The 18557-nt window shown below is 30.3% G+C and overlaps 1 protein-coding gene across 1 annotated transcript; it reads left to right on the top strand.

Annotated features, from left to right (window-relative positions):
- Positions 1 to 5918: 5918 nt before the first annotated feature.
- LOC120580628 (uncharacterized) lies at positions 5919 to 11911 on the top strand. The gene is made up of 9 exons (XM_039834652.1): positions 5919 to 5958; positions 7431 to 7513; positions 7844 to 7999; positions 9322 to 9437; positions 9582 to 9661; positions 10705 to 10784; positions 10931 to 11110; positions 11414 to 11523; positions 11836 to 11911. The coding sequence occupies exons 1-9, from the start codon at positions 5919 to 5921 to the stop codon at positions 11909 to 11911; spliced, it is 921 nt and encodes a 306-aa protein (XP_039690586.1).
- Positions 11912 to 18557: the final 6646 nt, after the last annotated feature.

Below are 18557 nucleotides of genomic sequence, written 5' to 3'. Positions count from 1 at the left end.
CTTTCTATGCTTCCAACTCTAAAGCTAAAACACCCAAGCTTAGTTATGATGCCTTCTTCCAAAACTTGTTTCTAATCACCAAAATATGCTATAATCGGAACCACATAGAGACATACACAATACTTCTCTTGCTTGGAATGAGAAAAAGAGTCCAATGGGTGTAGGGTGGGAGAGGCACGGCCAAGAGGAAAAATAGAAGGAGGATTATGGTTGCATTAACTTTAAAATGTCACCAAAATTGATTTTCTAAGCTTGCATGTTGGCTTTACTTGTGATTGGATGATCATTTGATAACTATGGTGAAGTGAGAGTGGGAACCGTGAGTGAAGAAGAAAGTGGGAGAGTTTTAGCTTCAGCTTGGGAAATTAAAATGAAAGAAGAATGAGAAAAATGAACATTTCTAGGCTTATATACACATGTAGTAGTTACCACAATGCCCCTCCATGAAATAGTTCCTCTCAGTCATGTTAAAAGGACATTACAGTCTAAACATTTAAGCAGGATATTACAGTACGTATCAATCTTCAGAGTTCACCAGGCTTGAAATTAGGTGTCTGAATCGATTCACACATATACAAGTTCATGTTTCCACATATTCGCAACATTCATCAAATTTCACCTATACACATAATCACCAAATCACATAGTCAAGTATGACACGTTTCACAAATCTCAAGTACATGCAATGTTCTAGACACCTCTACATGCATGTGGTACCAAGTTTTGGATTCAGAGATAATTTTACCGAGATTCCACCAACGTAGTCCTTTATGGATTTCGATCTTCACCATAACCAACGTCATTCCTTACGGAAAGTGTTCTTCACCATAACCAATGTCATTCCTTACGGAAAACGTTCTTCACCATAGACTCGATATGACTATAAAATGCATGAACTTTCAAGTAAAGACTCAACAGTGCACAAATCACCAATTCTATATTATTAAATTTGACCATCATATAATATCTTCATCAAATTCACCATTGCATTATCAAGTATTTACATCCATACAATCAACAAGTTATGATCAACAAAAGATTCATCATCAACATTTATCACCATAAGGAAACAATCATCGTTTCATAACACAATTCACAAATAGACGACAATCTACCAATCATGATAACCCACATAATATACAACAATCAAACATTTATTCATCCTTATTTCCTCATATTATCATGAGTACAAAGCCATTTGCAAGTTATCAAGTTATAATTTCTCATTTAGACAAAGTTCGTCTATTTTCACAAAGTCAACTATTTTAACATTTCTTCACAAAAATCAAGTCTCATATTCATATCAATCCTACTTGGTTATTCTAAGTTCATTGTTACAGAAAACAAGTCATAACCTCATCATTCGTTTGAGAAAAGAAACCCTTGGGGATGTCCATAAACAATCCCAACAGCCCGGAACGTCCAAAACTATGGGTTCTGTTCTAACCAGCTTGCCATGGCACACAGACTCTCGCTCAACGAGTTTGACAGTAACAGGAACCTATATTTTTGGGTTCATCTCGGGAACTTCCATAAAATTCTCCACAAAACCCTAATTTTGATCCCAATTGACCCAAAAACGTTGTACAAACTTCACAAACAGTTAACATATATCAAAATAACATTAAATTAAATCAAAACACGAGATCATAATATCACATCACCAAATTTTCATCACCACACTCATTTTTCACGAAAAACTCCAAAACTTCACAATTATCATCTTCAAATTCATGAATTCTCATCAACAACATATACCCAACAACATTCTTATTACATAAATCATGAATTCATCATTTATCAACAACATTATCATTTTCACTAAAATACTAAAATACTAAAATAATATCCATTCAAAGATTACTAGTCTACCCTTAGTCCTCATATGACCAAAATACCCTTAACCTAAAAAATGACTAAAATACCTTTCTCGCCTCAAAATCTACTAATCCCAAATCAAACACACAAACAAGTAGTTACGCATATAAAATAAATAAATAAATAAAATAATCCTAGCGAAAAACTGGTTGTTACACTTACTGGTTTTTTGCAATTGGGAGGTGACATACCTAGCCCGTGAACTGAACTTAGATTAGGGTTGAAGATTGACATCTTATTTTAACCACAATCTTTAGGGTTAAAATTTGGTTAGGGATGAAGAATCTTAATCATCACTAAAACTCTGAATCAACCCCCTTTTATTATTCTGCAATCACATCAACTCGCTTAATGTAATCAAACCAAAGTCGCTACCCCCCACCCCCCTCCCTCCAATTTAATGTTTTAATTTATGAGTTTAGTAAATTTACTAGTCTAAACAACAATCCACATGGAGAAAATAACTCACTACTTAATACTAGGAACGGTTCTTGCACAATGCAAATCTTTCTTTCTTGTGTTTCCACCCACCTTCCATAATCCTGCCCCAAATAGTTTTATCAATTTTCAAAAGAACATGTGATAAAGGATGTGGAATCTAGGATTATTTCTTGAAGGTTACATTTAAAAGTTATTATTTTGTATTCAATTTGAAAACATATGAATATGATTACATGTAAACCTCATATTTGTATCTTGTTTTAATGATTAAGATATATAATCATTTTACTCTTTAAACTATATTATTTCAGTTATCTAGTATCATATATATCTTTCTAAATGCAAAGGTCCTAGTGTGTTCATAATATGAGAAAACTATTTTGCATTGCTTACAAGACTGAAAATTTGCATCCAAGATTTTGCATTTTGTCTGCTTTACTGATATTAATTTCTTTTCCCAAGTAGATGTCATTTCTTGGATTAAATCTAATGGAATTGACCCTTATTTATCTCTCAAGATCTTGAGCCAATTAACGATGGCATGGTAATTTACGAAATCTTTAAGCTTTCCTATTTGGTTGATCAATGCTTTTAGGTCACAAAGCTTTCTAACTCAATATCTTGTTCTGTTGTGTGGAATCCTTCTCATATCACTTGAATTATACTTAACGTCGATGAAAGCTACCTTTAGTGATATGGGTAGACCAGGTTTTCGTGGACTGTTTTAGAAAAGGGATTTCTCATTGGATTGATGTTTCTAGCAGTTTCCCTTGTGACTCTGACAATACTCATACTGAGTTGGTTGCAATTATTATTCACGGGGTTAAAGTTTGCTAGGAATCAAAATTTTGAGAATATTGTATGTTACTTTGATCTCATGCTCGCTCTCAATCTTATTGCTAAAACAATATTAATTTCATTATTATTCGGTTGAGATTCTCTCTATCCAAGATTTGTTAAAGCTTGATTGGAATGTCTAGTTAATCCATACCTTAAAATAAGGTAATTAGGGTGTTGTCATGTTTGTTAAATTAGGATTTCCTGGCTCTAAGAAGTTATACATTTGGCATGATCCTCCTCCTAGTCTCATTTCCATTCTAGAGTATGATTCTATGAGGAATGGAGATTGTTGGAGTAAGCCCGAATAACTAATCTATATTTATTGGATTTGACTTTTTATCATGATATTTATATTTGGCATTTATTTATTGATTTTGTTATGTTTATAAATAATAATATCCAGAGAATAGTTAGTCCGATTAATGGAACATTAAGTGCGACTTAATCGTGAAACCCTAGTAAACTAAATGACATTATTCTTAAAGTATTCATAGTCGATCTTTATTGTTAAGTGGGATAGTATTAAAGCATATAGACTGATGATCACACATATCACGGGTCATGGATAAAGAGTTATTAAATCTTCACATAGATATAAATATTAAGAGTAATATTTATATTGGATTGACCCACCATGAGAATACTACGTAGAAAGTTATGTAAATGTCATAAGTTATTCTCATAGTGATAAGTGGCGTATTCCACCCTTCAACCTGAAACCAATATGTACCCTAGGTTTAGGAGTCGAGTACTTTGTTTCCGTACAAACGTTGTCCGTAATAGGATGACTATAAAATCGGTTGATGGGTGCTCCATGATTCATGCTTAGGGACATGAGTGACCTAGATGGAATTTGGCCCTCCTACATAACAGAAGAAATATCTAAGGGACATATATTGAATTGGACAAGGGTGACATACTATGCCTTGTGTTCAATATAGACATGAGGGAAAAATGGTAATTATATATAACATCGTTATCACATAAAAGTTTCGTCAAATCACTTGACATTCTTTCACTTGGATAGCAGTGATGTGTTGCTAGACACCGCTCACTGTTTATAATATTAAATATAAGATTTAATATTATTGTCAACGCTATAAGAACCTACAGGGTACACACAAAATGACAGTTAAATGAGGAAAATAAGTAAGACTTATTTTGGGGGTGCATTTAGTAAGTGGAGCTAATTAGTTAGCAAGAAAAGCAAATGGGTTATTGGGCTTACATAAGTTCAATAGTGCTTGACTGGTTGAGCACCCAAGTGGTTTTATAATTAGAGCCCTTTTGCTGAAGCAAGAATACACACTTAACCTAATTCACTCTTTTCTGAAACCCTAAATCTGCCCCTTCTCTCTAAGCCTTCATTCGTAAGAAGCTAACACCGTGAGTGAAGGAAACTATTCGTGTGGGCTAAGTGGAGGTGCTGTCATTGAGCAGTACCAGTGGTCACTCTCCTTTTGAGGTAAACACATAATCCTTTCAAGTTGTTGTTTGATTTGTGATTAATGATTTAATCAATATCCGTTCATTTGAATTTATTCCGCCAAGAGGTTAAAATTTTGAAAAATACCTCTATTGAAATCCCTACAATGGATTCTTGAGAGAGTAGTTTGTTTTTTGTTTTGTTTTATTCTTTTGCTTTCTTTTTACACTTTGTACAAAAAAAATCGAAGATCTGGAACTGAAGATGGAAAAACAAATTGTGTTATTACTACATATTATGTTGTGATGTAGATCTGGAATCTGCTATACTGCAACAATTGTGTTACAAATTTTGCTTATTAAATACTTTTTTTTTGAAAGAACTAATTAAATCCAAATTTAAAATCCCAATAATTAAATAGTTTTTTACTTCTACAAATTATAGAACTACGAATAGTTTTTCAACTTGGGTACTTTGATGTTCTAAATTATTTATATTATAATATTATTAGCTTATTGCAAAATACATTATATTGTAACATTAATTAGTTTTCTATCTTGTTCACATAAAACATATGATAAGAAAAAATATATCTTGTCTATATCTTATCATATCTACATACATCTGCTTTAATCTATCACATTATCATATTCTAACTATCAAATGTGTCATTAATAGATTACAAATATAATTGATTGCAAGTAAATGTAATGGAAACCTATTAAGTTGGTTTGGTCATATTTACAAAAATCAAATAAAGACATTACATATGGGGAAAATATATAAATTTATTAAATTTATAGTTAAATATAATAATAAATTTATGGTAATGAATTATTAATTCTTTGACTGAAAAACAATAATAATTAATTTCCATATGTAATATAATTTTATTTGGTTTAAACATAAAGTTAATAGATTTATATATTTTTTCAATAAATTTACATATGGAAATCAGTTATTGGGGAAAAAGATTTTTGAAATTCAAATTTCATTTGGGGAAAATTCTAGAGACATATTGTATGTACCGAGGTCAATCACACTCATATAAATTAATATTATTTATGGTACAAACCTTTCTTCTCCATCTTTAAAAAAAAAAAAAAACATTTCTTCTCAGAGATTCTGTAGGTAATTTTTTTCTTTGAAATACTTGAGGGTGTGGCGAGAAGTTTTATGAAAGATTTTAATAGATTTAATTTTTTTTTAGGAAAATTTTAATAGATTTCATGTTTGCTAAGTTCTTGATCTTCTAACATTCAAAATAACGAAATTTGATTTTTGTGATCGTGAAATGGAATTTATTTAGGGTTTTGAAGATCTTGATTTCAAAATGGACAGCAAAGATAACGATCAATGCTTCGTTAATGGAGGTAAATTATTCTTGATCCCTCATTATATAATATTTTATGTCTCATTCATATAATTTTTTTAACTTGGATTTAATTTATGAATTGGATTCTTTCTCTTTAATTGTTACATTTTTTCTTTTATTTGTATGACTCTAGTTTTCTATTAAACTGTAAATACTGAATATGATTTTTTTTTTTTTCATTTGATTTGGTTTTAACTTGATAGTACAATAAAAAAAAAAGTAGAGTTATCAGATGTATTATCAAAAAATTGAAATTAATATATTGTACGAGATCATCATGTTATTAAAATGTTTGTTAGTTTTTTTAAAAAAAACTAATAATTCAAACAAGAGGAACAAATGTGTGTGTAGGGGGCAATATATATATATATATATATATATATAGAGAGAGAGAGAGAGAGAGAGATAGAGAGAGAGAGAGGATAGAGAGAGAGAGAGAGAGATCTCAATAGGTGACAGAGAGTTAGGAAATCATAAGCAAGAAAACTCAAGTTGATCAACCTAGAGTCATTATATCTTAATTCATCAAATCTATTAAAAACATTGTGTAAAAAAAGATCTTTAAAAATAAATCATTCATATTACGGTGAAATTCTGATTGATTTGTGGACAAGATGAGTCATCTCAATATAAGAAAATATCTTAGACTATAAAAATCATGGTTTGTGTTGTCTTAAATATACATAATTATGGTTTGTGTGGCCTTATGCTTAGGTTGACCATTTCAATAAGATTTTATTTTGATTTTTCATTGGAGTTCATCATATTTGAGGCACTACAAGAGACTAAATCGACTAATATACATATAGATAATGATTTTATTTATTTAGCTAGTTTTCATTTGCTTTTACATTTTTTTTTTATATTCTTTTGTTAAATTCTCTTTTACTTCTCTACATATTTATTTGTCATCTGGTTCAATCTTGGTTGAAGCATTTAATCATGACTTGAAGGTCTCAATGTTATCATCTTAAGTTCGATTTTATAATATTAGCTAGATACCATGTTATTGCAAAAAATTAATTGAGTTCAATATAAATAATTTCTACAAATTACAAAGATGTAAAGACAAATAACAAAATATCATTATCTCCTTAAAATTCCATTACAATTAGCATGGGATATTGTTGGGGAATAAGTATTATCTTAATGGTTATATCTATGCAAAGGATTATAGTATAATTTTATTACTAAAATAAAATCATTTCTTTCTAAATAATTTACTTCATACAAATATATAAAGAAATAGAAGAAGAGACTATTATCCCTTAAAATCCCAACAATTAACTTAAGGTTATCATTTGTGTACGAGTCTACTACTGATAATTACATCTGTGTGTACATTCTTTTTTAGAGGATATGTATGTATGCCTATATATGGTAAGTTATATACACACATATTTATTTATACTATGAAACTATAAACTTCGAAGTACTAATTTATGATGTTGATTTTATTTATAATTGAAGTTGATTCTTCTTCGGTTGGAGTTGTCAAAAACATAGCTTCAAGCACTTGTGAAAAAATAGAGGACATTAGCGGAAAATCAAAGGTTAGGCCTAAACTATGTAGAAATGTAATTTTCTTGCATGATTTTGATGAAAAATAAGTACTAAAATTTACATATTCAATATTGTACATTTTCTTTATTATCTTTGGTATAGAGAATTTAAATTATTATTTTTTTACTTTATTTGTTATTCTTCTTGTCTTTGCTTTTTTTTCTTCTATTATATGTGTGGATTCGATCCCTCAATTTCAGTTTAACTTTTCTAAGTTGAGATGGTTTTGGTTCAGTTGGTTTACAATATGCACCCAATTTTCCAAAACAATGAATTAAATTAATTACTTGTAAGAAATTGTTCATGATATCTTTGCATAGGATACACATGGAGTTCAACCAAATGACAGTCGTAAAAAAGATAAAGATGTTCCTGAGCCTAAAAGTATAATAGGTCGTAACATCTGCAAGGAATTTGAAAGGGTTAAAGCTTTTGGGACTGTCAAAAACTACATGCCCTCCATGAATCTATTTGAGGTATGAGTTCTTTCATTTTTATGAAAATGATCAATTGTGATGCATGCATTAATTATTATACATTTTTCTTTAAGTTAATTTATATCTTAATTACATGTCTGTTTACATAATCAATTTTTACATTATTAGGATTAAATTCATATGTCCTTGTGAGCATAACTCAATTGGTATGAACATTGCATAATTTAAGCAAGGGTCGGGGTTCCAACCCCGGACCCCCATTTATTCATCTTAAAAAGATAAATTACTAGCTACTTGACAAAAAAAAAAGAATTAAATTCATATAAACTCAAGTAGTATTGTAAGGATAATTTACACCAACAACCAATAATAATGGTTATATTTTTAAAATTTGTTGATTTTAATAACCTTTTTTTTTACTTTAATAATATCTACTAATAACGTCACATTAAGATTTGTTGACTTTGTAAACATTTTACACTAACCACATGATAATATCATGGTTGTGGATGTGTTAACCACGGCGTTGCATCCCCTTGGGTGCACTTTTTACTCTTTTTTTTTTTATAAAGGCCAAGAGAAAGGTTAGGTATCCGGGCGAGTCTGAAGCATTCCAACTAGGTTGACACCCAACAGAAACCCCCATCCTCTATCGCCTTTACAATACGTAATATTATTAAAAAAAAAAAAAAGGAAATTTATGTACAATAGAGGGGGGACTAGTCCAAGACCCTCCGAAATAAAAATAAACGGAAAAAAGAAAAGACTAGACAAGGCTACAGAAATCTAAAGTTGAGAAGCCCATGTCAAACTCTTGCAAAATCAACTGACAGAGGAGCAGTCATAATAGGAATTAAACCAAAATGTAAGTAAGAGCTACTCAGGAATCATTGTTACCGATCCCCCGAATGTTCCAATAGATAAAATTCATTGAGAAGTTGGGAGAGCACCCTGTGATCGGGTTTGATAACTAGCCTTAACTTGTTTCTTTAGCTTCTTCTTCTGAGACTTAGAAAGGACCAAGGAAAAAGGCTCATCTTCATTAACTGCCGCCTTGTCCAACCATGTCTTCATAAAATCCAAATCTAATTTACAATATCAATTCAATTAGGACACGGTGTGGTTGTAGGCACTGCTACAATCCAATATTTAGGCCACATACCATGATACAATCCACAATTTGAAACATATAATGGCATTGTATCAAAATTAACTTTTTCTTATTTATAAATTATAAATTTTTAAAACTTTAAATAAAATGTTAGTTAGCAAATTGGTATTTAAATTTCCTACAAGTTGTTGATTTTACTATAAACTATATTAATAACCTGTTCATTAATATTATTTATTTGGATATTTAGGTTTTCTACCATAATGATGACCGAGTGGAGTATTTGGAACCTGGAGAAGTTTTGAAAAATCTTACAAATAAGGAAGATATATGTGGGCCTCAACAAGTACCACCAATACAATCAAGGTATTATAAAAAAATATAAACAAACACCTCTCTTGATGTTGGATTCTATCAATTTATCCATTAGGGCCATATAAATAGTTTTTGCTTTTTTTTATTTGTTATAAATATCTATATTTATTGATGATGAAATGTTTATGATTGTAGCAATAGCTCAGAGAATGATATTTTGATTGTTGCACTTGGGGAGGCATCCACTTCAAACAACAAGAGGAAGGATATCTCAAGTAAGAGAAAATTTTGATTTGTGAACGTTGAAATATTTTACTTTAAGAGAACATATATTTGCACATTTATAAATGAACATCAAAATATGTAATAGACCAATGGGTTTAATTCAATTTACTTTAAGAGAACATAATTACACATTTCTAAAAAAGACATGCATGATTTAAAAAATGCAAATAATGATAGTAAAGTAAATTGTGTTTTTGTCCAAAATACACATTCATATATATATATATATGTGTGTGTGTGTGTGTGGCTAACTTACTTCCACCAAAAAACATTAAGGAGTAAGCTAGCTACCTACACCCACTTAGTTTTGACAAAAATAAAATAAAATTAAGTTCTACTATTTTAAATAACTAAAAATTAAATAATAGTTTTGTTAATTTAACTATATTTTTTAAAAATATAATAAAATGACATAACAATTTTTTTATAATCCTTGAACCTGTTAGTTTTTTTTATTAATCCATGAAAAAAAAGGCATCAGTTGATTGACATGGGAAAAAACACTTCATTCCATTTATAATCCTCAAATTTTTAATTTTTGTTTACAATAAAATGGATTTTACATATTTATAGTACAAAGAATTAAAAGATATATGATTATTAACTTAGAGGTCACAATATTAGGGACATCATTTTTTTAAAGAAAATATTAGGGACATCATTGTTGTAAAAGTATATTGTTAATGTATATATGTATACATATATATGTGCGTGTATGCATGTTATGATATATGTATATATATATTTGAGAAAATGGAAGATGCAACAATGGAAACTAGTTTTTTTGTTTTTTTGTACAAGAGTATAAACTAGTTTTATAATTATGTTCAATACGAATCAGATAACTTTTGGATATTTGAAAAATAATGGCACAATATAGATTTTTGTGCCAATATGATCAGTTCTTAGTGAATATCCGTGAAACTCGAAAAACTAATTCACACCAACAATCTATCTCCATTAAACTATGTATTTATATAATGTAAATTTAATCATACTAATTTCTAAAACTGATTTTCTTTTATTGTTGAAGGTTTTACATCTTCAAACAGTGCTGTCAAGGATATTGAAGAGAGTAAAAAGAAAGGGAAGTCAAAATCTGCTACAAACTCCGTACGTTCTTGAATCCATTTGATTAAAATTAATCACTAAAATATACATTCATTGGATGGATTTTATACATGTTTTATTTTTATCATTTTTTTAACATAAAATTTACTATATGTTAATTTTAATGAATATTTTTTTATATATTTCAGACAAATAAAGAAGCGGAAACAAAGTACAGACCATGGAATTCAAAAAGAAAAAATGCGACTGAAACTGAACCTTACGAGCCTTATCAATTTGTGGGACTCTTTATCTGCAAGGAATATAAAGGAAAAAGATGCATAGGAACAGTTGATGGTTATAGTCCTAAAAAGGATAACAAGCTTAGAGTATGATTTTTTATTTATGCAACTTACTTAGTTTATCGCTTTATAATTTAATAACTTTTTTGCAATGTTTATTTTCTATTAAAAATAAAAGAAATTATAAGCTGTGTTGAGTTTTGGACTAAAACAGTACTATATCTTGTTTCTGATACATATATATATATATATATATATATATATATATATATATATATATATAGCTAAGTTATTTTACTAATTACCCTAAAACTATTTGAAATGTTGATTATACTCTCCGTATGTAGATATAGGTAGATAAGTTATTAACTGACAATTATTTGGATGTAGGTTCAGTACAAAGTTGATGGAAGGATAGAATACATGACCCAAATTGAGGCTTTGTATAGTATGGCAAAGAGTGAGGACTTTTCGTCAGTTCAACCATCACTATATGAAAGGTATACATAGATTGTTATCATAGTACTTTATAACAAAAAGTTGGATTATCGATAAAAATAAAAGATGAAACAAGGTAGTCTCTAATTTGGTTGTTTTAATGTATAATAGTCAAATTAAATTGAAGTTAAAGAAATTGTCAATCTCTTTGTAATTCAACATTTTTAGTAGTAATATTTGGAATCAACTAGATAAACTTCTTAGTTTATTTTAGATATTTCCAACCTAACCATTATAATACTAATGATACCATTGATCTTGTTTTTCTTGTACAACTGTATGTTTAATTTTCTATTAACTATGTACAATTGAAGCTATCACTCAAAGAAGAAAATTAATAAGAAAAAGGATGACAAAGGAAAGGGATCAACTCCAGGAAAGAAAAAATGAAATGCATATTGTGGTAAGTAGAAAGATACTTAAATTTTTTTAGCATCTATAAAATCTTCCAATAGCTAGTAGGAAATATTGTTAATTTACTAAATTGCTGACCATGATATGTTATTATGAAGTAAATATTAGTGTTTAAAATCGAAATGAATCTAAAGTTTTTTTATGCTTATGAATCTAAAGGTTAAATAGGTAGAGTTTTGAGTCAATATTCTCTATGGTTCAATTACTTGAATAGTTCGATTGCAATTTTATTCATATTCAAACAATTTAATCAATTTAAGTCAAAATAAAAATTAATCAATTGAACCATAACTAGGAGGTCTAATTACTTTAAAATCTAATTCAATTCTAAAATGTACATTAGGTAATAATTTTTTGCCTGTAAAAATTATGTAAACACAATTACCATAATTTATAATTTTATGATTTATTGATTGAGATAACAAAATATCTTATAGACTTGCCAAAACTCTTGACAATAATTTTTATCGTGTATATTTCAGGTCCAAAAATATGAAGGGAATGCGCAACAATGGAGAATAATTAGCTTGACAAAATCTTTCAAACCTTAATCTATTTTATGATATTTTTAAACTCTTCTATGTCGTATTTAACTTTGGTTTATGTTGATTCCCATTTTTTGACATTTTACCAATCAATTATACTAGTTTGTTAAACTTGAATGTGCTTTTTACAATCTTTTAAAGTGGATATAGAACTTAGACTACTTTATAAATTTTCTTGTTAAATTTGCTTGGATATAGAACTTAGACTCCTTTAAAGTGGATATAGAACTTGACGTGTGAGTATATACTAGCACAACCCAGTACATTGATCCATATTAAAAAAAAAATCTAGGGGGTGAAAACAACCAAGTTGTGCTTTCTCTCATTTGGGTGCTAACAACGAGCGGCGGAGCTTGGTATGGGCTGGTATGTGCTTCCAATTCACCCAATCGATGTTGCCATAACCGAGTTGAAAGCCCTCATCGCAGTCTCTCTCCCTCTCGCACTCCTTATCTCCGTTTTTTCACTTCGAATTTGAAAGTTTATTTACCGTATCTTTGTTGTTTTATGTGTATGTCTTTATAAAATTTTTAAGGTATGTAATTTTTTTTATCAACTTTGTGCTTTTGTTTTTTTATTTACGACGTAAATTTTGTGTTTATATATTAAAGTTTGTACTTTATCGTTTATTTTAGCGGCCCATCCCAAACTTTTTTCTTGGCTCCGCCACTGCTAACAATCAAGTTGGGCTTTCTCTCAGTTGGGTGTTGTGTAAGTTAAATAACTTGGCTTAAAGTAATTTTCAAGCACCAATTTTTTGAGGAACTTTCTCTACTCCTTTTTTTTTTTTTTTTGTAAACAGATTATCCTTCACACACAACTGAAGAGACTAATTCTTTGATCATTTTGAAATGCAAATGATCAATAAAATCTTCCTAAGAGTTTTAACGCTCTACTCCCCTTAATTTTGAAAAAAAAACATACATATATTTTATTGTGAACCCACTATAATCATGATCCCCCCCTCCCGCCCATATTCATACCTTCACCCCAACGAAACACTTATAATTCCAGTTTTACCTTTTTGTCATTCATTTTTTTTTACGCATTTATTTGTCACCCTTACTTTCAACTTTTCCGAATTAAGCATGAGTTCACCCCATATTTATTTTCATGAAAACTAATACAATGATTACCAATTTCAAATTTAATTTCAGAAAATCCGAGAAAATGTTTTCAGTTAGTTTATGTAATATCCTGTGTAAGACTTCTCGGTCGTCAGTGCCATTTAAGTATGTCTGAGCAAAATTTTATAGAAAAGGGCATTGTGGTTATTATAACACTTGTATATAAATATGTCAAGTTACACTTTTCCTTCATTTTCCCTACCCATTTCTCTCTCTTGGATCTTATGCTCTGTCCCTTTAGTCAAACAAGTCAAACATACAGATGTGATTCTTATGTCAACAAGTTACGATCAACAAAAGATTCATCATCAACATTTATCACCATAAGGAAACAATCATCGTTTCATAACACAATTCACAAATAGACGACAATCTACCAATCATGATAACCTACATAATATACAACAATCAAACATTTATTCATCCTTATTTCCTTATATTATCATGAGTACAAAGTCATTTGCAAGTTATCAAGTCATAATTTCTCATTTAGACAAAGTTCGTCTATTTTCACAAAGTCAACTATTTTAACATTTCTTCACAAAAATCAAGTCTCATATTCATATCAATCCTACTTGGTTATTCTAAGTCCATTGTTACAGAAAACAAGTCATAATCTCAGCATTTGTTTGAGAAAAGAAACCCTTGGGGATGTCCAGTAACAACCCCAACTGCCCGGAACATCCAAAACTATGGGTTCTGTTCTGACCAGCTTGTCATGGCACACAGACTCTCGCTCAACGAGTTTTACAGTAACAGGAACCTATATTTTTGGGTTCATCTCGGGAACTTCCACAAAATTCTCCACAAAATCCTAATTTTGATCCCAATTGACCCAAAAATGTTGTACAAACTACACAAACAGTTAACATACATCAAAATAACATTAAATTAAATCAAACACGAGCTCATAATATCAAATCACCAAATTTTCATCACCACACTCATTTTTCACCAAAAACTCTTAAACTTCACAATTATAATCTTCAAATTCATGAATTCTCATCAACAAGATGTACTTAACAACATTCTTATTACATAAATCATGAATTCATCATTTATCAACAACATCATCATTTTCACTATTCTTGCTAAAATACTAAAATAAGATCCATTCTAAGATTACTAATCTACCCTTAGTACTCATATGACCAAAATATCCTTAACCTAAAAAATGACTAAAATACCTTTTCTCGCCTCAAAATCTACTAATCCCAAATCAAACACACAAACAAGTAATTACGCAGATATAATAAATAAATAAATAAAATAATCCTAGCGAAAAACGGGTTGTTACACTTACTGGTTTTTTGCAATTGGGAGATGACATACCTAGCCCGTGTACTGAACTTAGATTAGGGTTGAAGATTGACATCTTATTTTAACCACAATCTTTAGGGTTGAAATTAGGTTAGGGATCAAGAATCTTAATCATCACTAAAACTTTGAATCAACCCCCTTTTATTATTGTGCAATCACATCAACTCGCTTAATGTAATCAAACCAATGTCGCTACACCCCCACCTCCCTCCAATTTAATGTTTTAATTTATAAATTTAGTAAATTTACTAGTCTAAGCAACAATCCATGTGGAGAAAATAACTCACTACTTAATACTAGGAACGGTTCGTGCAAAATGCAAATCTTTCTTTCTTGTGTTTCCACCCTCCTTCCATAATCGTGCCTCAAATAGTTTTATGAATTTTCAAAAGAACATGTGATAAAGGATGTGGAATCTAGGATTATTTCTTGAAGGTTGCATTTAAAAGTTATTATTTTGTATTCAATTTGAGAACATATGAATATGATTACATGTAAACCTCATATTTGTATCTTGTTTTAATGATTAAGATATATAATCATTTTACTCTTTAAACTATATTATTTCAGTTATCTAGTATCATATATAACTTTCTAAATGCAAAGGTCCTAGGTTTGTCTACTTGTGTGGAAAATCATGATGGAATTTATTCGGCTGGTTCATAATACAAATGCTTGCTAAATAATAAACATCTGTGATCCCTAATATGTTTTAGCAGTGGATTTGGAAAATTAAAATGTCTGAGGATATCAATATTTTTATTTGGTGTATTTCTCATCAATTAATCTCCACCCTTTTTATACTCCAACATAGACTTATGGCTTCCTCTAACTAGTGTGTTCGAGGTTCATAATATGAGAAAACTATTTTGCATTGTTTACAAGACTAAAATTTTGCATCTAAGGTTTTGCATTTTGTCTGCTTTACTGATATTAATTTCTTTTTCCAAGTAGATGTCATTTCTTGAATTAAATCTAATGGAATTGACCCTTATTTATCTCTCTTTTTAGCTGTTCTATGGTGGATTTGGAAGGTGAGAAATTCCACATGTGTTGGTCTTGAGCCAATTAACGATGGCACGGTAATTTTTGAAATCTTTAAGCTTTCCTATTTGGTTTATCAATGCTTTTAGGTCATAGAGCTTTCTAACTCAATAGCTCGTTCTGTTGTGTGGAATCCTTCTCGTATCCCTTGAATTATACTTAACGTAGACGAAAGCTACCTTTAGTGATATAGGTAGACCAGGTTTTCGTGGACTGTTTTAGAAAAGGCACTTCTCATTGGATTGATGTTTCTAGCAATTTCCCTTGTGACTCTGACAATACTCATACTGAGTTGGTTGCAATTATTATTCACAGGGTTAAAGTTAGCTAGGAATCAAAATTTTGAGAATATTGTATGTTACTTTGATCTCATGCTCGCACTCAATATTATTGCTAAAACAATATTAATTTCATTGTTATTCGGTTGAGATTCTCTCTATCCAAGATTTGTTAAAGCTTTATTGGAATGTCTAGTTAATCCATACCTTAAAATAAGGTAATTAGGGTGTTGTCATGTTTGTTAAATTAGGATTTCCTGGCTCTAAGAAGTTATACATTTGGCATGATCCTCCTCCTAGTCTCATTTCCATTCTAGAGTATGATTCTCTGAGTAATGGAGATTGTTAGAGTAAGCCCTAATAGCTAATCTATATTTATTGGATTTAACTTTTTATCATGATATTTATATTTGGCATTTATTTATTGATTTTGTTATGTTTCAAAATAATAATCTCCAGAGAATAGTTAGTCTGTTTAATGGAACATTAAGTGTGACTTAATCGTGAAACCCTAGTAAACTAAATGACATTATTCTTAAAGTATTCATAGTCGATCTTTATTGTGAATTGGGATAGTATTAAAGCATATAGACTGATGATCACATATCACAGGTCATGGATAAAGAGTTATCAAGTCTTTACATAGATATAAATATTAAGAGTAATATTTATATTGGATTGACCCACAATGAGAATACTACATAGAAAGTTATGTATATATCATAAGTTATTATCATAGTGATAAGTGGTATATTCCACTCTTCGACCTGAAATCAATATGTACCCTAGGTTTAGGATTCGAGTACTTTGTTTCCGTACAAACTTTGTCCGTAATAGGATGACTATAAAATCGGTTGATGGGTGCTCCATGATTCATGCTTAGGGACATGAGTGACCTAGATGGAATTTGCCCCTCCTACATAACAGGAGAAATATCTAAGGGACAAATATTGAATTGGACAAGGGTGACATACTATGCATTGTAACGCCCACTTTCGTTTAATCGTTTATTTAATCGAGTTTAGGTGATTATATTATAATTATATAATATATGCATGATTTTGATATGTTTTGATGATTTGCGATGATTTGATCGATGACGTGATAAGTTATGAGTTTTGGAAGATTTGATAAGGATATGAGAATTATTTTATTGTTAAATAAAATAAAGATTTGAAAATAATATAAAATATTTAGTTAAGGGCTGTTTTGATATTTTAGATAGTTTTAGGGGAGAAAGTGAGATAAGATAAGTAAATAAGAAAAGATATAAATAGGGAAGACCTAATTTTTAGAAAAACTGATTGTACGTGAAAACTTTTGGAAAAAGGGAGAAAAAGCTTAGAGAGGAGCAAGAGACCAAGAAGGCTGCGATTTTTCTGCAAATTTAAGGTAAGGGTGAGACTAATAACTCAGTAATATTAGTTGTTGTAATTCTGATGATTAATTAGCAAGAATTAGGATTAATTGGAGAAAACGAAAACTAGGTCAAAACCTTAGAATTGATGATCAAACGGTGAGAATTGGTTTAATTGATGTAGAAAGTGTTCCTAGACCTTAGATAATGTTTAGGACGAACTTTGGAATCAAAAACAAGCTTAGAACCATGTGGATCGACAGATTTTTTGTGATTTTAGGAAACCTGGCCGTAGCGACATTCATCGCTCGCCACGGCGAGCTATGAATCTCGCCTCGCGAGTGATGAACTTCATCGCTCGCCTCGCGAGCCCTTTCCTTTCGACTCACAAGCATTTCTGGCATCGCTCGCCACGGCGAACAACCCTTCCTCGCCTCGCGAGCTTAGGCAGAGAGCATGTCATATTTTGTGTTTCGACCTTTTTAGTTGGACCTTGGATGCCTTAGAGTGCCTGAACATACCTAGTATTGATTAGGAATGAATGTAGGATCAGATTGAACCCAGAACAACACTAGTTTGGAAGATGAGTGGTACTCGCCATGGCGAGTAAGAACTCTCGCCTCGCGAGCACAACCATAATTTAGATGCTTGAGTGTTTGTGCGATCTGTGTCCCACGTGTTGATCAAGAGTGAACCCCTAATTGGTAATGAAACCTAATGATGACGTTTAATGCGATCTGTAAAGCCTTTAAGACATGTTGTCGTTAATTGAGCATGGTTAATGTATTGTACAATCATGTAAGATATGAAAGTTAATTATGATGCAAATGATTTGCTGTTGATATAATGATATCATCTTGTTATGTGACTTGTTTATGCTGCTTCCGTTATTTAACTAAGTGCATATGGTATATGATGAAGTTTAGCTCCAAATTATTGGATGCATGTTGA

The sequence above is a fragment of the Medicago truncatula genome, chromosome 5 (genome assembly GCF_003473485.1).
Source record: "Medicago truncatula cultivar Jemalong A17 chromosome 5, MtrunA17r5.0-ANR, whole genome shotgun sequence".
NCBI lineage: Eukaryota > Viridiplantae > Streptophyta > Magnoliopsida > Fabales > Fabaceae > Medicago > Medicago truncatula.
The sequence above is the reverse complement of the archived record's forward strand: the minus strand, read 5'-3'. Positions and strand labels throughout refer to the sequence as shown.